Source organism: Heterodontus francisci, chromosome 26 (assembly GCF_036365525.1).
Source record: "Heterodontus francisci isolate sHetFra1 chromosome 26, sHetFra1.hap1, whole genome shotgun sequence".
Taxonomy (NCBI): domain Eukaryota; kingdom Metazoa; phylum Chordata; class Chondrichthyes; order Heterodontiformes; family Heterodontidae; genus Heterodontus; species Heterodontus francisci.
In genome coordinates, this window is record NC_090396.1 from 67,346,592 (window position 1) to 67,368,118 (window position 21,527).

The following is a 21,527-nucleotide window of genomic DNA, read 5'->3' on the forward strand; positions in this document are numbered from 1 at the left end:
ATAGTGATGGACGTTGAAGAACCCCACCTAGAGCACATTCTGTGCCCTTGCTACCCTCAGTGCTTCTTCCAAGTAGTGTTCAACATGAAACAGCACAGATTCATCATCAGCTGAGGGAGGGCAGTAGGTGGTAATCAGCCAGAGGTTTCCTTGCCAATGTTTGACCTGATGCCATAAGACTTCATGAGGTCCGGAGTCAATGTTGAGGACTCCAAGGGCCACTCCCTCCCGCCTGTATGCCACTGTGTTGCCACCTCTTGTGGGTCTGTGCTGCCAATGGGACAGGACATATGCAGGGATGGTGATGGAGGATTCTGGGATCTTGGCTATAAGGTATGAATTAGTGAGTATGACTGTCAGGTTGTGGCTTAACTAGTCTGTGGGTCACCTCTCCCAATTTTCGCAATAGTCCACAAATGTTTATGTGGACTTTGCAGGGTCAACGGCTTTGTCGTTTCTAGTGTCTAGGTTGATGTGTGGTACTTTCTGTTTTTCAGTTACTTGGTTTGAACCAAGCCCAGATTGGCAAGATGAAGTTCCCAGTTCATAGTAACTTGGAACACACCTTAAAACTACAGCACGTGAACAACCTCTTTTATTCAGGGACTGCAAGGATGGAAGTGCATCCAGGGAGCAGCAGGGGAACCTCAAGATACTGGCCTTCAGGCATTTCTTGCAGAAATCTGAAGAGATTTACACTATTTCTGCCCAATTCTATACCTTAACTGGGTAACTTTATGTTGACAGATATGCCAAAAGTGGTGAAGAATTCCACTGCTTCACAATAACGGATTTTAACAATGACTTCTTTCTCTCCCATCACCTCACTGCAAGCTAGCTGTTTCAACAATCCAGATTCTATTTTACACAACTCATCGTTTTAATACATTTCAGTATCATCTTCTGAAGTCAAGCATTTCTTGATAACACAAGTGCAAGATAAATTAGGGACAGAAACACAAACTGCAGTAAGACAACGACTATCATGGAAATCATAAAAATACAAATTTAACCCAACAAGTTACTTAACACTTTTTAATGCTATTCTGCCCCTCAGAGGTTGTGGAATCTTACAAGTAAGTTGTTTGAACCATGGTTTTTAAAAAATCATTTCAAGATTGCAAATCTGGTAACCCTGCTGGAATCAGGTTGTCTGTAGGTTGGCATAATTGTGGGTCCTTTTTTGGGGGGGCATGGGTGGGGTTGGGGGAGGGGGATGAATGTTAATACATTAAGGCCATTGTTTAATAAATTGATCTATCTTGAGTGCCGTTATAATGAACATAGCTTCCTATCTAAGAAAACATGGCTGTAACATGCTTTGTTAAAATGTAAATTTTGTATTTTCCAAAGACCAGTGTCTATGTATGTAATATATAACATATACATACAATGTTAACTATAATACAAGGAACAGTGGCGCAGCGGTTAGCACTGCAGCCTCACAGCTCCAGGGACCCGAGTTTGATTCTGGGTACTGCCTGTGCAGAGTTTGCAAGTACTCCCTGTGTCTGCGTGGGTTTCCTCCAGGTGCTCCGGTTTCCTCCCACAGCCAAAGACTGGCAGGTGATAGGTAAATTGGCCATTGTAAATTGCCCCTAGTGTAGGTAGGTGGTAGGGAATATGGGATTACTGTAGGGTTAGTATAAATGGTGGTTGTTGGTTGGCACAGACTCGGTGGGCCGAAGGGCCTGTTTCAGTGCTGTATCTTTAAATAAAAAATAAATAAAATCAGTAGAAAACAGAAATTAATAATTAAGGTTTCACTAACTTTTTAAAAAATTTGTTTCATCGGATATGGGCTTCGCTGGCCAGGCCAACAGTTATTGCCCATCCCTAATTGCCCTGGAGAAGGTGGCGGTGAGCTACCTTCTTGAACCGCTGCAGTCCACATGGGGTCATTCCTTATCGACTTTATAGCAGTTAGGTACAACTGAGTGGCTTGCTAGGCCATGTCAACCACATTGCTGTGGGTCTGGAGTCATATGTCGGCCAGAGCAGGTAAGGACAGCAGATTTCCTTCCCTAATGGAAGGGTCAACCAGATGGGGTTTTTTGACAATCGACAATGGTTTCATGGCCATCATTAGACTTTCTAACTCCAAATTTTTTATTAATTGAATTCAAATTCCACCTTCTGCCATGGTGGGATTCGAACCCATGTCCCCAGAGGAATACCTTGGGTCTTTGGGTTACTAGTCCAGTAACAATACCACTACACCACCGCCTCCCCGTGGGTTGCCCTCGCCGATCTCGTATTCTTGCAATCTTTTCCTCTAACGATCTCTACCAGCTGCTGCCACCTTTTCCACATCAGTTAAGTATGGCATATGAACTCCTACCTACTGAAATCCCAATAGTGCTGCATCTCCCAAGACAATCATTTCACCTGTGCTAAGACTAATCTGCATGCAGTAGCATTACTGACATGACAGGCAAAACAAGGGACCAAAAAAATCTTGAGCTAGCACATGAAAAAGGAGGACATGGGGGCTCTCACCTCAACCTTCCACACAGGATGGTCATCATGTGGTGAATCATGGCGAGATAGTATTCTTTCAGGTAGGGGGAGGGGGTGGAAGAGGGGAAGGATGGATAAGTGGTGACTGATTGGTATTGTCAAATGCTTTTGTGTGGAAGGAAGAGAAAAAGAGAAAGGGAAGGCTTCTCATAAAACATCCAACAGGTCTTGTTAAAACTAGCAGTGACAAAGGCCTGTAGACATGTTTTGCTTGTTTCTCAGCAAACAGAATGCTACATGGAACAGGGGACAAAAAGATAATTACAAACAGGTTTTAAAAAGATCAACCATATCATCTACTTCAAACTGTTGGATATTCGTCACAAATATGAGGCTATTTTGCACTGACAGAAACTATCATTGTTTTGTCATAGTAAACAAGGAAGAAAACTGCAGTATTTTGCCACATGCTAACAATGCTTAGATCAGCCATTAGAATATAATATATAAATGTATGCTTTTCTAACAGCTACACTAGAGTTTTTTTTAAATTTATTGCGTGAATAGGTCTACAAAACCTTGCAGACTAAATCACAAGGTGCAGAACAATAATGTAAGCAACAATGAGCATTAATATGCTGAAGCATTACACCTGCACAACATATTGAGCTCAAATCAAGTTCAGACACCTGATCAGATTTAACAAAAGATGTGAAAGCCCCAAGAGCCCCAATTTGGTTACTACATTTAAGGGGGTATGCATCTGCAACAAAAGAAAATTATAGAAATTTAGATCCATCTGAGATAAGGGTTAACATTTTGAGTCACTCTGATGAATAGTCTCCAGTTGAAACAAAGTTGCCATGGTTCACACAGGCGATGGCTATTCAGCAACTCCTGCCGAACTGTGAATTTGAGGATATTGGGTCGTTGAACAGTTTGCCAGCACTCTCTAAATGCTCATGCTTCAAGAATGCTCACTTAGGGCAGGTACAGGGAACCAGCCAACACCAATGAAACTGCAGCTGAGAAAGAAGTCAGCAACTTCACAGTAGCAGGAGGGAGATTTTTATGTGGCAAAAAATGAATTTATGAAAATATTCATTTGCACACAGCAATATGAATTCGGGATCTAGGCAATACACGCTCTAATTTTTTTTCAGTGCACAGATGATTTGCTTAAATGCACGGCATCTTTAATTTTTTTGCACGGCCGCGCATGCATAGTAACTTAAAGGAACCGACTTGTGCATAGTCTGTGCAGAGACTTTCAGGTTGCAGGATACAATGAATCTAGGGGTCTCAAATTTGCTGATTGTAAAACTGATTGCAACAGCTAAAAGCAATGATTAAATCTCTGCTGAAGTTGAGCACAAAATCAACTCAATATAATGAAAAAGAAAACAAGGAAATAAAATGCACAAACTGCAAGTCAAACAAAAACATAAAATGCTGGAAAATACATAGATCAGTCAACATCTGCCAAGAGAAAAGGTACATAAATGGCTCTGACTACAGTCACATGAACAAACGTTCATTTGTTTCTTCTGTTGACTGATCTAATGTGTATTTGCAGCATTTTCTGTTTCTACTCAAGACTCAGTACTTTAGTCACGACATACACAATTTAGTACAGATAAACTGTGTCAGTAAGCCATTTGGTCCTCTCCCAATGTACAACAAATCTGTATTCAACAGCTGAACAGAGCATCCTCAATTTATTCTGTAACAGATATGCAAGAATATCAACCTCCATTTTCAAATTTGAAAAATACAGGCATAAATTAGCAATCCTCTTCAAGTCAATTTCACTTACCGTTAGCTGCACTGAGACAAGATTTATTATTGCCACGAACTTTATTGGTCAGGTCTTCTGTTACATCCATATGCCGATGAATTTCATCACGCATTTCTTCCAGTATTCTGCAGAGGTCATATTCCCAGTATTCTTTGTCCAAAGATTCAATAAGTTCAGCCAGCTGCACCTTTGAGCTGTAATACCATACTCTCTTATCCTTCTCATCTTCTTTATCTTCCTCACTGAAAGAAAAATATATTTATATAAACAATAGCACTTTGGCATCCAGGCTGAGGTTAGCAAACACAGAAAAAAGATGGTAAGATCACATGATGACAGGTTGAAGCAGCAACCTCAAGTTATGTGATCCCATTAGTTTTGCTCCCCATACTGAACCAAGATGGATGGACATAAAATGACTTGTTTACTTACATCAATGTAACTGCTAGATTCCAAACTACAGTTACATAATAAAAACAGAAAATATGCTTAAAGTATTCAGCAGGTCTAGCAGCATCTGTGAAGAGAAAGAGCGCTAACGTTTCATAGACTAACAGAATCCTAGTTTCAGGTCGATGACCTTTCATCAGAACGGCTCTGACCAGTTCTGACAAAAGGTCATCGACCTAAAACATTAACTCTCTTTTATCACAGATGCTGCCACACCTGAATATCTCCAGCATTTTCTGTTTTTATTTCAGATTTCCAGCATCTGAATATTTTGCTTTTGTACAGTTACATAATCTTTGATAACACCACACACTTGCTTTGGTAATTCTTTACCATGATTTAAAATTAGTCTGGGGGAAAAGTTTAGTTTCCCACCTCTGATGGCTAACAAGTATGTAGACATTAGGAGAGAACACAATCAGACTCAGCCAAGAATCCTCCACAGTTGAATTGCATGTATGGAAAGCTGTTTTACTCACTTCATTTACTACAGATAGGTCCAGAAACCTGTGTAAACTCAAAGGTAGGAATTTTCACATAAGTCCAGGCCTCCAATGGACATTATAACAGGCATCTTAAACACCGAAAATACTATTCTACAGCTAAATTTAGCCATTTGCACATAATTCTTTGTAATGTTTTACTCTTCAGTTTACAGTAACGGCTTAAGAGTAGAAACCAAAACGGTAACCAAAGTTTTTCTTTTTTGAAAATCCCTATCAATTGATAACGTTTCGTTATAATTCAGAAAGCCAGATTACTGGAGGCTAATCTTTACACACTTACAAGGCTGTTATTTACAGACACACACACATTACAAACATGCACTTCCGAATGCAACAACCCCCAGTTTCAGTCTATTTCTAATTATAGGAGCACAAGTGAATCTCCTGTTAATGCCCATCACTTCATACAATTAAATACAACTAATAAACAATTGACTCGAGAGAAAGAAATTTGCAAATACACAAACATGATGCCACACCATGACAAACAAAAATGGGTGATACAATATTATCTATTAAACTTACCACAGATATTAACAGAACAAAAAGGATATTAGAAAGCAACAGGCACAAAGTACTTATTGCATTCCCTTGCATTTCCCATAACCTTATTTTGTCGTAGGAAGTCATGTATCAAACTGCAGCCAGTGGCAGACCATCAGTGAATGTCTAATATTAAGCCATCAATGAACCCTGACCACCCAAGGAACAATGACGTTATCCACATATCATTTGGGAGCAACACAGTCTGCTAACAGATAACTGAGCTTTCCTGCACTTAACAGTCCCAACTTACAATGCAGACTCCAACTTTCAAATGTTACACATGAATTGAAAAGTATTTCCAAATCCATAGTTGTCCAATAACACATTCTATGAGACCCAGCAATATGCATCCAAGTAAACCTCCATTTCATTCAATACAACATCTTTCAAAGCCAGGGAAGCATTTTTTTCTTAAAGTTATGGCCGTAATGGGATGCCAACAGTATTGCCAATGTGCAGCTCTTTTGTTCCTCAAACGCAGCTTTCAATATGAATAGCATGGATTGTATTTGCCATCAATTGGCCCACTGCAACACTGAACACAAGGTATTCCTTTTCATTCCTAATGTACAGTTTTGCCATGGGCAGTAAATAAATCGATGTAACCAATTCCAGGATGATCCCTCCCCGCAACACTACACCTTCAGGCCAACTCTCTTCCAAGTCATCCTAACTTTTGAAAAATGATCCAGGGCCATATTCTTGTAGCAGGGGAGGTTACATCCCAATGATGGGCCAAGATTCTGTAACTGCTAAAAAATCCAAAAGTACAATGGGACTTTAATCACCGTTTTTTTCAACAACAAAAAGTGCCACAGGTACATGAAAAAGAAATAATCACTGAATATTAAACAACCTTTTTACTGTAATGAGAATGCCAGAGACTGCAGACCACAGGCACCAGAAATTTCCTCAGATTTTTCCCAATTGATGGCCGCAGTTTTGCCAGACACTCCAGAGAGAAGCATGAATAAGGGTTCTGCCAATTCTAAGATGACTGATCATGAAAACTTGAGGTATAATTTAATGACTGATTCCCAGCAACGCTTCATACTCCATGCAGCACTCATGAATGCTGCATGGTCTGACCTGCTCAGAACACTATTGGTGTCACTCTCCCAGAACCGAAACAGTAATATAAAAGGGTATAACACCGGCAAATTTTTGACACAAAATATTCTCCTTATTTAGCTGTTAAGGTTTGAAAAGTTAGCAACCCCCAGTAGGCATCTGATACAGTGGAACACAACAGACTGTGAGTAAAATTACAGCTCACGGAATAAAAGGGACAGTAGCAACATGGATACGGAATTAGCTGTGTGACAGGAAACAGAGAGTCGTGATAAATGGATGTTTTTTGGGTTGGAGGAAGGTTTGTACTAGAGTTCCCCAGGGGTCAGTGTTAGGACCCTTGCTCTTCATGATATATGTTCATGACCTAGACCTTGGTGTACAGGGAACAATTTCAAAATTTGCAAATGAAATGAAACTTGCAACTGCTATGAACTGTAAAGAGGATAGTGTAGAACTTCAAAACGACAGACAAGTTGGTGGAATGGGCAGACAGGTGGCAGATGAGGTTCAATGTGGAGAAATGTGAAGTGATTCATTTTGGTAGGAAGAACATGGAGAGACAATATAACAAAGGGTACGACTCAAAAGGGGATGCAGGAACAGAGGGACCTAGGTGTATATGTGCCTAAATCATTGAGGGTGGCAAAGTGCAGTTAATAAAGCATACAGTATCCTGGGCTTTATTAATAGGGGCACACAGTACAAGAACAAGGAAGTTATGTTGAACTTATATAAAGACACTAGTTGGTGCAGACCCGATGGGCTGAATGGCCTCCTTCTATGCTGTTGTGATTCTGTGATGTATAGTGTGTATATACAGCGTCATCTATAAATTCTCCATGGCACTGCTCCACCCAACACTTCTAGCATTACATCCCAGCTCTCCTCCTTTACGCTTTACAATTAGAAATACCGTAAATATGATGCATTCCACCTCCTCTGTCCATCAGCAGCAGAGTTTCATAAATTCTCTCCTAAAACTCCTCCTCCATCTCCCCCCCAACATCAACAGCCTCCTTGAAATCTCTTCAACCCTTGCCTACCTCCCCAAACTTCCTATGAAACACCTCAAAATACTGCTACACTTATAGCAAGTGCGAGTAGTTGCAGGCTGTGGGTAGATTCAAAAGGTTCAAAAACTTCTACACTACCGAATGGAAAGATAGATTTTCTTTTAAAAATCAGTGACTTTATTGTTTAAGCTTCCAGTTCCAATCAATACCCATAACACCCTAAATGAATTTCACCAACTCTCTCTGCTACGCTGCAAGTCAATGAATCTTCTTGTGTTAATCACAACTATAACAAATATTCTATAACTGCAAAGGACAACAGTATTTCACACAACTACTGTAAATACCAGACCACAGTACAACTTATTCATTGCAGCTGCTTGTATTGTCAACACCCCCACTTACGGTAACATTGCTTTGAAATTGTATTGGTGCTCAGTTTGTTATTTAATTATTAAAAGTTGCATAGCAATGTGTAATCACAGAATTGTTACAGCGCAGAAGGTGGCCATTCGGCCCATCATGTCCGCAATGGCTCACAGAGCAACTCCCTCAGTTCCATTCCCCCGCCTTCTCCCCATAACCCTGCATTTTTTCTTTTCAGATAACAGTCTAATTCCCTTTTGAATGCTTCAATTGAACCTGCCTCCACCACATTCTCAGGCAGCACATTCCAGACCTTAACCACACTCTGCATGAAAAAGTTTTTCCTCATGTCACTTTTGCTTCTCTTACCAATTACTTTAAATCTGTGCCCTCTCGTTTTTGATCCTCACACGAGTGGGAACAGTTTCTCTCTATATACTCTGTCCAGACCACTCATGATTTTGCATACCTCTATCAAATCATCTCTCAGCCTTCTCTTCTCCACAGAAAGCAGTCCTAATTTCTCCAATCTCTCTTCATAACTGAAATTCCTCATCCCTGGAACTATTCTCGTGAATCTTTTCTGTACTCTCTCCAATGCCCTCACGTCTTTCCTCAAGTGTGGCGCCCAGAATTGGACACAATACTCCAACTGAGGCTGAACTAGTGTCTTGTACAAGTTCAACATAACTTCCATGCTCTTGTACTCTATGCACCTATTAATAAAGCCCAGGATACTGTATGCTTGATCAACTGCTCTCTCAACCTGTCCTGCCACCTTCAATGACTTACACACATATATACCCAGGTCCCTCTGTTCCTGTGCCCCCTTTAGAATTGTACCCTATATTCTATATTGTCTCTCCATGTTCTTCCTACCAAAATGAATCAGTTCACATTTCTCCACATTGAACTTAATCTGCCACCTTTCTGCCCATTCCACCAACTTGTCTATGTCGTTTTGAAGTTCTACACTATCCTCCTCACAGTTCACAGTAGTACCAAGTTTCCTTTCATTTGCAAATTTTGAAATTGTTCCCTATACACCAAGGTCTAGGTCATGAACATATATCATGAAGAGCAAGGGTCCCAACACTGACCCCTGGGAAACTCCAGTACAAACCTGCCTCTAACTCAAAAAACATCCATTCATCACGACTCTGTTTCCTGTCACACAGCTAATTCCGTATCCATGTTGCTACCGTCCCTTTTATTCCATGAGCTACAAGTTTGTTCACAAGTCTGTTGCATGGCACTGTATCAAGTGCCTTTTGAAAATCCATGCACACCACATCAACAGCATTGCCATCATCAACTCTGTTACCTCCTCAAAAAACTCCAGCAAGTTAGTTAAACATGCTTTTCCCTTAAGAAATCCATACTGGCTTTCTTTAATTAACTCGCATTTGTCCATATGACTATTGATTTTGTCCTGAATTAATTTTTGTAGAAGTTTTCCCACCACCGAAATTAAACTGACTGGCCTGTAGTTGTTGGGCTCATCTTTACACCTTTTTTGAACAAGGGTATAACTTTGCAATTCTCCAGTCCTCCAGCACCACCCCCAAGTCTAAGGAAGACTGAAAAATTATGGCCAGTGCCTCTGCGATTTCCACTCTCACTTCCCTCAGTATCCTCGGATGTATCTCATCCGGCCCTGGTGCTTTATCCACTTTGAGTACAGAGAACCTATCTACTTCATCTTTATCAATTTTAAATCCCTCCACTGTCTGACTTATCTCCTCTTTCAGCATTACTAAGAAAGATGCATCAACCCATGCAAAGGCAGATGCAAAGTATTCATTTAATACCTCAGCTATGCCCTCTGCCTCCGTGTGTAAATCCCCTTTCTGGTCCCTAATCGGTCCTACTCCTCCTTCTACCACCGTTTTACCATTTATATGACTGTAGAAAACTTTGGGATTTCCTTTAATGCTAGCTGCCAGTCTCTTCTCATTCTCTCCCTTTGCTTCTTTTATTTGCTTTTTCACTTCCCCTCTGGACCTTCGATATTCAACCTGGTTCTCAATAGTGTTTTGTACCTGGCATCTGTCATATGCACACTTTTTCTTCATCTTAATCTCTACCTCTTTTGTCATCCAGGGAGCTCTGGATTTTTTTGCTCTACTTTTCGAGGGAACATACCTTGACTGGTGCCCCAACTATCTCTTCTTGGAAGGTAGCTCATTATTTATCTACCGGTTTTCCTATCCGCTTTTGACTCCAATTTATTCGTCCCAGCTCCATTCTTACCCCATTGAAGTTGGCCTTCCCCCAGTCAATGATTCTTACCCTGGATTGCTCTTTGCCCTTTTCCATAGTTAGCCTAAACCTTATGATACAATGATCACTATCCCATAAATGCTCTGCTACTGATACTTGATCCACTTGGCCCACCTCATTCCCAAGAACCAGGTCTAGCAGTGCCTCCTTTCTCGTTGGACTAGCAACATACTGTTGTAGAAAATTTTCCTGAACACACTCTAGGAACTCTTGCCCTTTACACTACTATTATCCCAGTCTATGTTTGGATAATTAAAGTCCCCCATTATAATGCATTCACTTCTGAAGATTTTCAACAACTGTCACAACAATAAATGTTCATTACCTGGTACCATGTAGCAGAACCCTGTAAAAGTTGACATTTGAAATGATCTCCCATTGACAATTTTCTTTAAATGAAAATTTCAATAATAAAGTCAACACGCTGATAGCCTACCAAATATAGAAGTATGTGGCTCGTGTGAATGAAATGTATTTAACTATGTTGCTTCATTCACATTATTTAGGTTATTCTTGTTATATACTTCAGCTTGACCACCACTGAAACCACAAAAACTCCATGATGTAGATGCCTGAGAGATTCAGTATAAAAGCTTTAATCCTGACTGCTTGCATATTTTACCTACCAGTGAAATTTTTACTGGTTTAATGAGCTAGATTTAGCACTACAAAAATTTGCATTTATACCAGTGTCTTTGATGTAGAAAAACGCCTCACGATGCTTCAGAGTTGCAAGGAGAACAGTGGATGCTCAGCCAAAGGAGGAGATATTGCGGGGGGTTTGCAAAAACTGAAGCTTAGTCAGTAAAAGGAGGGTCGTACACTGTTAAATTAGCACGGATGTATTCGAAGGACTATAGAAATGGAATTTCTGACGATGCTGCATTAACATCCCACATGGAAGAGTGTCTTCAGAGACTCATCGACAGGTTTGCAGCTGCCTACAACAAATCTGGCCTAACCATCAGGCTCAAGAAAACGAACATCACGGGACAGGACGTCATAAAGGTTCCATCCATCACACCACGCTCTGGAAGTGGTTCAAGAGTTCACCCACCTAGGCTCAACTATCACCAGTAACCTGTCTCTCGATGCAGAAATCAGCAAGTGCATGGGAAAGGCATCTGCTGCTGTATCCAGACTGGCCAAGAGGGTGTGGGAAAATGGCGCACTGACACGGAACACAAAAGTCCGAGTGTTTCAAGCCTGTGTCCTCAGTACCTTGCTCTACTGCAGTAAGGCCAAGACAACGCATGTCAGCCAAGAGTGACGTTTCAATGGATACCATCTTCACTGTCTCTGGAGAATCCTTGGCATCAGGTGGCAGGACCGCATCTCCAATGCAGAAGTCCTTGAAGCGGCCAACATCCCCAGCATATACACCCTACTGAGCCAGCGGTGCTTGAGATGGCTTGGCCATGTGAGCCGCATGGAAGATGACAGGATCCCCAAGGACACATTGTACAGCGAGCTAGTCACTGGTATCAGACCCACCGGCCATCAATGTCTCCGCTTTAAAGATGTCTGCAAACGCGACATGAAGTCCTGCGACACTGACCACAAGTCGTGGGAGTCAGTTGCCAGTGATCGCCAGTGCTGGCAGCAGCAATAAAGGCAGGGCTAAAGAGTGGCGAGTCGAAGAAACCTAGCAGTTGGCAGGAAAGGAGACAGAAGTGCAAGGAGAGAGCCAACTGTGTAACAGCCCCGACAACCAATTTTATCTGCAGAGCCTGTGGCAGAATCTGTCACTCTAGAATTGGCCTTTATAGCCACTCCAGGCGCTGCTCCACAAACCACTGACCACCTCTAGGTGCTTACCCATTGTTTCTCGAGACAAGGAGGCCAAAGAAGAATATAAATGGAAATAAATAGCAAGACGTCCTGTCCAGTGATGTTCGTTTTCTTGAGGCTGGGCAACAGGAGACAGAGAGTAGCAGTGGAAGGGAGTTTCTCAAAATGGAGACGTGTGACCAGTGGTGTTCCACAGGGATCCGTGCTGGGACCACTGTTGTTTGTGATATACATAAATGATTTGGAGGAAAGTATTAGCAAGTTTGCAGACGACACTAAGATTGGTGGAGTAGCAGATAGTGAAGGGGACTGTTAGAGAATACAGCAGAATATAGATAGATTGGAGAGTTGGGCAGAGAAATGGCAGATGGAGTTCAATCAAGGCAAATGCGAGGTGATGCATTTTGGAAGATCCAATTCAAGAGTGAACTATACAGTAAATGGAAAAGTCCTGGGGAAAATTGATGTACAGAGAGATTTGGGTGTTCAGGTCCATTGTTCCCTGAAGGTGGCAACGCAGGTCAATAGAATGGTCAAGAAGGCATACGGCATGCTTTCCTTCATCGGACGGGGTATTAAGTACAAGAGTTGGCAGGTCATGTTACAGTTGTATAGGACTTTGGTTCGGCCATATTTGGAATACTGCGTGCAGTTCTGGTCGCCACATTACCAAAAGGATGTAGATGCTTTGGAGAGGGTGCAGAGGAGGTTCACCAGGATGTTGCCTGGTATGGAGGGCGCTAGCTATGAAGAGAGGTTGAGTAGATTAGGATTATTTTCATTAGAAAGACGGAGGTTGAGGGGGGACCTGATTGAGGTGCACAAAATCATGAGAGGTATAGACAGGGTGGATAGCAAGAAACTTTTTCCCAGAGCGGGGGATTCAATTACTAGGGGACATGAGTTCAAAGTGAGAGGGGGAAAGTTTAGGGGGGATATGCGTGGAAAGTTCTTTACGCAGAGGGTGGTGGGTGCCTGGAACGCGTTGCCAGCGGAGGTGGTAGACGCGGGAATGATAGCGTCTTTTAAGATGTATCTAGACAGATACATGAATGGGCAGGAAGTAAAGAGATACTGACCCTGAGAAAATAGGCGACATGTTTAGATAGAGGATCTGGATCGGCGCAGGCTTGGAGGGCCGAAGGGCCTGTTCCTGTGCTATAATTTTCTTTGTTCTTTTTAATCCACAGAAGCTTTATTAGAAAACCTTGACAATTTTGTCACAAAGCACTTTGCATATAATTAACACTTACGTAGATAAATGTGGCAGCTATTTTGCACACAGCAAGGTCTCACAAACAGCAATAAAGTAAATGATCACTATCTAAATTCTCTCAGAGGGTTGTTAGTCTGTGGAATTCTCTTGCCTAGAGAGCAGTGGAGGCATGGTCATAAAGTCATAGAGAGATACAGCACTGAAACAGGCCCTTCGGCCCAAGTCTGTACCGACCAACAAGCACCCACTTATACTAATCCTACATTAATCCCATATTCCCTACCACATCCCCGCCATTCTCCTACCACCTACTTACACTAGGGGCAATTTATAATGGCCAATTTACCTATCAACCTGCAAGTCTTTGGCTGTGGGAGGAAACCCACGCGGTCACAGGGAGAACTTGCAAACTCCGCACAGGGAGTACCCAGAACCGAACCCGGGTCACTGGAGCTGTGAGGCTGCAGTGCTAACCACTGCGCCGATCATCGAAAATTTTGAAGGCTGAGTTAGAAAGATTCTTGATCGACAAGGGAGTCAAAGGTTATAGCAGGTAGACAGGAAAGTAAAACTGAGGCCACAATCAGATCAGCCATGATATCAAATGGCAGAGCAGGCGCGAGGGGCCAAATGGCCTACTCCTGCTCCTAAATCGTATGTTCATATGGTCTTCACGCAGGCAGGATTATTGAAAAGATACAAAAACCATGGGTACTTTTTGGTCCATCAAATATCATGGGATTCTTAAAGTCAACCAGGACAGGTAGAACAGACCTAGTTTAATGTTTCATCCAAGGAATAGCACCTCACACCACCCAGTGTACTGGAATATCAACCAGTGCTCAAAATCGAAAATAGGGCTGGAAGTCACAAACATCTAACTTCTTTTAAAGAAAGGACTTGCGTTTATATAGCACCTTTCATGACCTCAAGACATCCCCAAATGCGTTACAATAAACAAAGTGATTGATGACAACGCTATGTCATCAGGATGCGCCGCGGTGCGCACATGGTCTCAGGCCCTCTGCGCATGCGCTGCGGTCCGGATTGCCAGGACCAGTTTGCGCATGCACAGATGATGTCATCGCGTAGCGTCATCTTCCTCGGGGAACACGCCAGGTTGGCCTCTGCGCATGCGCAGAGGGCCTGGGACTGTGTGCGCATGTGCGTCAATCTTCCGAAAGCTTCGGCGTGAGTTTTTGAAAATGGAAGGAGGAGAGGTTTCGTCGGGCATTTTATCTCAATTATTTGGTCATTTTGGACATTTGCTTCATTTTTATTAGACAGAGGAGATTGTTCCAAGGTAAGTTGCTCTGAAAATATTTACATTGTCTGGGGCACCGCATGTGCTCCAGTCCCTGTTGTTAAGTTGGTCTGAAAACATTTCAAGGGAGGGGGGGAAGGGAGGGGGGGAAGGGAAGGGAGGGAGGGAAGGGAGAGAGGGAGGGAGGGAGGGAAGGGAGAGAGGGAGGGAAGGAAGGGAGAGAGGGAGGGAAGGGAGAGAGGGAGGGAAGGGAGAGAGGGAGGGAAGGGAGAGAGGGAGGGAAGGGAGAGAGGGAGGGAAGGGAGAGAGGGAGGGAAGGGAGAGAGGGAGGGAAGGGAGAGAGGGAGGGAAGGGAGAGAGGAGGGAAGGGAGGTCGGGGGGAGCAGCGGAGCAGAAGGGGATTGCCTTTTTCTGTGCATGTGCCATAAACACAAGGACTGGCTGATGAGATGGAGCCAATTAATTTGCCCAACAATTGCCCGGAAGCACCTTCGGATGGAAGTGGCCACGCGCTGGACATCAGTCGCATACCATAATTCATGGATCCTGAGCGTTTCACCCCCTGGCCTAATGATCTGATGGACCATACATACGCCTGCCTGTCCAAAGCTCCACTTCCCCCACCTGCGGTACCCTCTCCTTGCTGTTCAGTTACACAGTCACCTGTTCCTGCACCCATCCAAGCAGTGCACGTGGACACACAGCCACGTTTGCCCATCCGCCCTTGAAACAACCATGCAGAGCCTTGTGAGACTCCGCAATTGCCAGCTGCTGCCTGTCAAGCAGAGAAGGCGTCCAAAGGGGTCAAGCACTTGGGGAACATTCAGCAAGAAGAGACTGAGCACTAAAAGAAACAAGCATGCCGTGTCCAGTGGTAGCACAAATGTGAATGCTCTTGCTGCGTACACAACTGGTGAGGTGGGAGTGCAGCCACACCATTCTCCATCCTCAGTGTTACTTTAAGGCAAAGGTAGATAAGAGTGAAAGAAATGAAAGATGATGCTGATAGTAGTAGGCAGGATTAAATGGGAATGGATGGGAAGACGCACGAGTAGCATAACCTCTAGCAGAGAATAGCTGGGCTAAATGGCCTGCTTTATGTTCATAGTCCAAAAGAAATGTGCTTCTTTTTCCAGCACCCTCACATCATTCATGTTTTCCCTGAGAGCAGATTTGAACCATCACGAGATAGGGGCAGTTACATCATCCTGACTCCTACAGCTGAGGTGGGTACTAAGTGATTCATTGGCCTATACTGCAGAGCATAAAGCATGCGCAACAGTAATTTCATTGGAGGGAGGGAAGCTCTGACACTGATGTTCTTTCATTATTTCCTTTCATGTAAAATGTGCCCTTGAGAAAACAATCCTTGACACTTAAGGACGGCATTCCAGCAAAGGAGGCAGTGCAGGAGATGACGCAAGGATGTGATGATTCCTGCATCTGAGGTGGGTAATAAGTGCTTCATTGGCGACATTATCAATTGGTGCCTTCACTGCAGAACTTAAAAAGGTGTGCGCAACAGTAATTTCAGTGGATGGAGGGAGGCAAGCTCTGACTGATTTGCTTTTCTTCTTTTCATGTAAAACATGCCGTCGAGAAAACAATCCTCGAGACTTACGGTCAGCATTCAAGCAACGAAGGCAACTGGATCATGCTGCGGAGCTCATCACGATGTGGAAAGGAACATTGCATTTATGGATGAATTGGGAATGCACATTGGGATGCGCTTGGGGAACATTCACCAAGAATATACTGAGCTCAGACTCTTGTGACTTTGCCTTCTTCACATGGACAATACAGTAGTGGAATAGAGAGCCAAGCGTTCATTCACCACAAGGCTCTCCAGGAACAATCTCTTTAGCTGTGCATAGCAGAGACTCAGCCTGCCTGTCTAACGGGAATGCTGGACACAACACTCATGTATCCATGCACAGCAGTTCCTCGGATACTTAATGAACTTAATAAAACTTTTCAATAATTAAACCCAGAATTATTGAGGTTTTGTTTTGCATGCTATTTCCCCGACTTTGCAACTGCACTTCAGATATTCAACTATGGTGGAGGGAGGGGTGGGGGAAGAGGGGGAGGGCTGGGGAGGGCGGGGGAGAGCTGGGGAGAGCTGGGAGGGCTGGGGAGAGGGAGCATGCAAAATGCAGGGACCAGACAGTTGCAATGCCTGAAGTACTGTGGAGAAGTAGAGAAGGCAACTGGGTAGAGGAGAAAGCAACTGGATTGGGCATCCGCAGCTGGAGGGAACGGCTGAATGGAGGGGGCCGGAAGCGAGAGGCCGTAGAGAGCCGCGGGGAGCGAGCGAGCGTGCGAAGACCTTGGTGTCACCAGGTCCAGGGACTGGCCAGTAAGTCTTTTGCTGTTGTGTTTATGGCGCATGCACAGAAAAAGGCACTCCTCTTCCGTTCCGCTGCTACCCCCCCCTCCCTCTCCCTCCCCCCCTCTTTCTCTCCCTCTCCTTCTCTCTCCCCCCACACCCCACCGGCACCGCTACCGCTGGTCTCCCCGCGCTGCTCTCCCCGGCCCCCGCACTGCTCTCTCACTCCGGCCATTGTATTCTGCCACATGTTTGTTAGGTTTCATCTCTGTGATTGTTTGAGCAGCGCCATCTTTAGTCCTGCCAGCTGCTCCAGTCGCAAGCTGTGACGTTTTCGTGGCACATGCTGTATTTGCGCAAGTGCCAAAACAGCGCCACCTAACGATCGCGTTGTCAACAATTGCGGTCTACAATTAATGAAGTACTTTTGAAGTGTACAGACTTATGTAGGAAACGCAGCAGCCAGTTTGAGCAAACAGCAATGTGATAACCAGATAATCTGTTTTTTTGTAATGTTGTTTGAAAGATAAATATTGGCCAGGTGACCAGGGATAACTCCCCTGCTCCTCTTCCAAATAGCACCATGGAAACATTTACATCCACTTGAGCACAAATGGGGCCTTAGTTTAACACATCAGAAAGATGACACCTCCGACAATGCAGCACTCACTCAGTACCGCACTGGAGTGTCAACATAGGTTTTGGTGCTTAATTCTCTGGAGTGAGACTTGAAACCACAACCTACTGACTCAGAGGCAAGAGTGCTACCCACTGAGCCACAGCTGACACTACTAAGTGGGCCAAGCAGATGCTATGAAAGCAGTGAGGTTAGTGCAAAATAAATTGAACCTTTAGGAGATGAATTTGGAAACTCTTCTTTCCAATCATCAATAAGGCAACCAAGGGCAAACTCCAAGTGCAATCAAGTTGGCTTGGGCATTACAACATACCTGGGAGATCTGTAAAATGTGTTTTAAAGAAACTCAAGGAAAAGGAAGAATGTGCAGGGTTACGGAGAGAAGGCGGGGGAATGGAACCAAATGAACTGCTCTTTCGGAGAGTCGGTGAGAACACGATGGGCTGAATGGCCTCCTTCTACACTGTAACAATTCTGTGATTCTGGTACTTTACCCAAGAGGCCAGTACTGTCATGGAGGCCCTGACGAACAGCAGCAGGAGGCTATGGTAAACACTCAACATCCCTAAATGTATGAGGAACAATCAAGAGTAGAAAACAACGCTGACTTTCCCATCCTTCATAGTCTCAGAACATCAGCATAAATCAGTGTCTGGTCAAGATCCACTACCTCACAGAAGAAGAAAAAAAGACTAAGAATTGGAAGGAACCTCGAATTATTTCACCTCGTGCATAATTTATCACCAGTGTCATAGGCTCTTCGCATGAATATGTACAGTTGCTGAGATCACAGGGCAGCAATTAACTGAAACAGTCAGCAGTGTAGCAGTGATCATTTTTGCAGAATACTCCATTACACAAAAACACCCAACAGAATCAGCCTTTTGCTAATTTTTTTTTTAAAACAGCATTGCTTCAGCATATTACATGGACTATAAAGAATTTCAAGCATGGTCAAAGATGAACAAAAGAAACAAAACTACCAACATTTAATTTACATTTAAACTCACTCCAAATTATTATAGGTTTAAGATCAACTGCGAGCATGTCATTAACTAATAAAACCACTTTTTCATTAGTCAAATGTAACATTAGTCAAATATTATACAAGTATTTTTCTGTAGTGTTAGTCTGGTGCAGTGGTCAGTCACTCTCCTGTCTCCAAGTTTGAAACATTAAACAAGGCCCCATTTGCCTGTTTAAGTGGATGTAAAATGTTCCATGCCAATAGACTGTTCCAATTAACCCAAATGGATTTTGATCACCAGACACTGAATGTGTAAGGAAGTGTATTCCAGGGCCTGCTAAAACAATACAATCGACAAACGCAGAAGAAGTTAAGCCAGTTAGTCACATGACTGACTGGCTGGCCAACTTGGGTTTTTATTTTGTGCCACACAGAAAATACAGGGGAATCTCTTATCCCTCAAATGGCACCGCCAAAAAAAAACACTGGCTGTGAATTGCTTTCTGATGTCCCAAGGATATGAAAAGGTGCTATATTACATAAGACTTGTTACAACTAGGTGAGAAGGGGTCTAGGGGTTCCCTCTCAGCCGTTGCCTGTTTTAACTAACAAGGTTTAATTTTAAAACACCGTATTTTTAGCTTCCCCTCAGTGAATTCTTGTTCACTGCTCCAACTGTAAGGCAATCAAACAGGTTTCCTTAGATTTAAACAAGAAAGGCAGAAGTTTATTAATCTTAAACTCTAAAATGCGGTTACCTACAACGAATATGCAACACAACCACACTAGCATGCATACGTGATAAACATACACGTAGACAAAGACAGAAAAAGAAGAAGAACTGAGGAGAACAGCTTGAGGCAATATCTGTTAGGTATTTACTGTCCTTTAAGTTCAACGTGGAGCCTTTGGTTGCCGGTAAATCCCGCTGTTCGCTGGGGCCCAGTTCACACTTCAACTTGTTTCAAGGTCGGAGTCTTTTCTCTCAAGGTTTACTCGTCTTCCGTGGGTCCGGTGGCTTGGGAGAACGCGAGAGAGACAGCCAGACGAGAGATTTGCTTGTTCCAGCTTCAGTTGCAAAACTGACTTCTGTATTCTTTTCTGTGCGGCACAAAATAAAAACCCAAGTTGGCCAACAGGTCAGTCATGTGACTGACTGCCTTAACTACTTCTGCGTTTGTGGATTGTATTGTTTTAGCAGGCCCTGGAATACACTTCCTTACACGTTCAGTGTCTGGTGATCAAAATCCATTTGGGTTAATCGGAGCAGGGAATAGTCCTCTGTCTCCACAAGCAGCATCTCTTGGTATGCAAATGTCCTTTCAGCCCACTGTCCGGTGATCTTCAAACAAGTCATTTCTTCACTCCAGCAACAGTTTAAAATCAATGTTCATATGACAAAATTAATATGTCTCATTCTTGGCAGGTGGGGGTGTGCATGACAGACTACATAGGATATAGAGCACAGAAACTCTACTTGAGCCTTCTACCATCTTTCCTCATTGAAATCATCTACTCCCTTCTCCTTCATATGCTTACCTAGCTTCCCTTTAAATGCATACTATTCACTTCAACCACTCACTGTTGTAGAGAGTTCCACATTCTTACCCCTCTCAGTAAAGAAGTTTCTGCTGCTATTGGATTTCTTGCTGACTATTTTATATTGATGGCCTCTAGTTACACTCTTCCAAGTGGCAACATTTTCTCTCTATCCACTCTAGCAAAACCTTTCATAATTTTGAAGACCTCCAAAGGTCACCCCTCAGCCTTCTTTTTTCAAGAGAAAAGAGATCCAGCCTGTTCATTCTTTCCTGATATGTATACCCACGCATTTCTGGTATCATCCTTGTAAATCTTCTCTGCACCCTCTCCAGTGCCTCTACATCCTTTTTACAATATAAATGTAACTTCTTTCCTTGTGGAAAGAGTGAAGAACATGGGAATACAGGACAGTCGGCCATTTAGCCCCTTGAACCTGTTCTGCCATTCAACTCAATCATCGGTGATCTTTATCTCAATTCCCTTTATCTGCCGAGGCCCCATATCCCTTCATATTCTTACCTAATAAAAATCTATCAATCTCAGTTTTGGCATCTTCTCCCTTTTAAGATGACTAGGAATTTCTTCCTTCTGAGGATTGTTTAATCTTTGGAATTCCTGCCCAGAGAGCAGTGGAGGCTGGGTCATGGAATATAGTCACAGCCAAGTTGACAAATTTTTGATCTACAAGGGAGTCAAGGGTCATGGGGGCAGCCAGGAAAGTGGAGTTAAGTCCAGTCAGTCAGCCACGATCTCGTTGAATAGCAGAGCAGGCTCGAGGGGCAGAATGGCCTACTCCTGCTCTGAGCTCATATGATCTTATGACCTTATCAACTCCTTCGATCACCTTAAACAGCTCCTTTAGCTCACCCCTTAATCTTCTAAACTCGTGGTATGCATCTAGTCTGTGGAACCGATCATAATTTAACCCTTTTAGACCCAGTAACATTCTGAGGAATCTGCGCTATATCTCTTCCAAGGTCAATGCATCTGTCCTGGGGTGCGATGCCCCAGTGAGTGCAGTACTCTAGGTGGGGTTTAACCAGATTAATTAGCTATATTAAAGCAAGTTTGGAGTCCCTAAAGCAACCAGCAGAAAATTTAGAAAGAGAAAAAGCTACTGGGGGCAGTGGGGGGGGGGGGGGAGGGAGCGGGGAAAGAGTTTTTATGAAGCCACAGCTTCAAATCTAACCAGAAATGATTTTCATTTTGAATGGCTGTCCAGACCACTACCATATGTTGCCAATTTCAACAGTCAACATCAGGCGCAGGAAAAGGTTGTAAATGA

The 21,527-nt window shown here is 43.3% G+C and overlaps 1 protein-coding gene across 12 annotated transcripts in view; it reads right to left on the minus strand.

The window, feature by feature from the left end:
- The window catches only part of bptf (bromodomain PHD finger transcription factor), a 190,601-nt gene that overhangs the window by 126,533 nt on the left and 42,541 nt on the right, over nucleotides 1-21,527 (minus strand). For all 12 annotated transcript variants that reach the window (XM_068058487.1, XM_068058488.1, XM_068058483.1 and 9 more), the window contains exon 3: nucleotides 4,277-4,500. In XM_068058487.1, coding sequence (XP_067914588.1) covers nucleotides 4,277-4,500 — 224 coding nt within the window. The remainder of the gene's footprint in view (nucleotides 1-4,276; nucleotides 4,501-21,527) is intronic.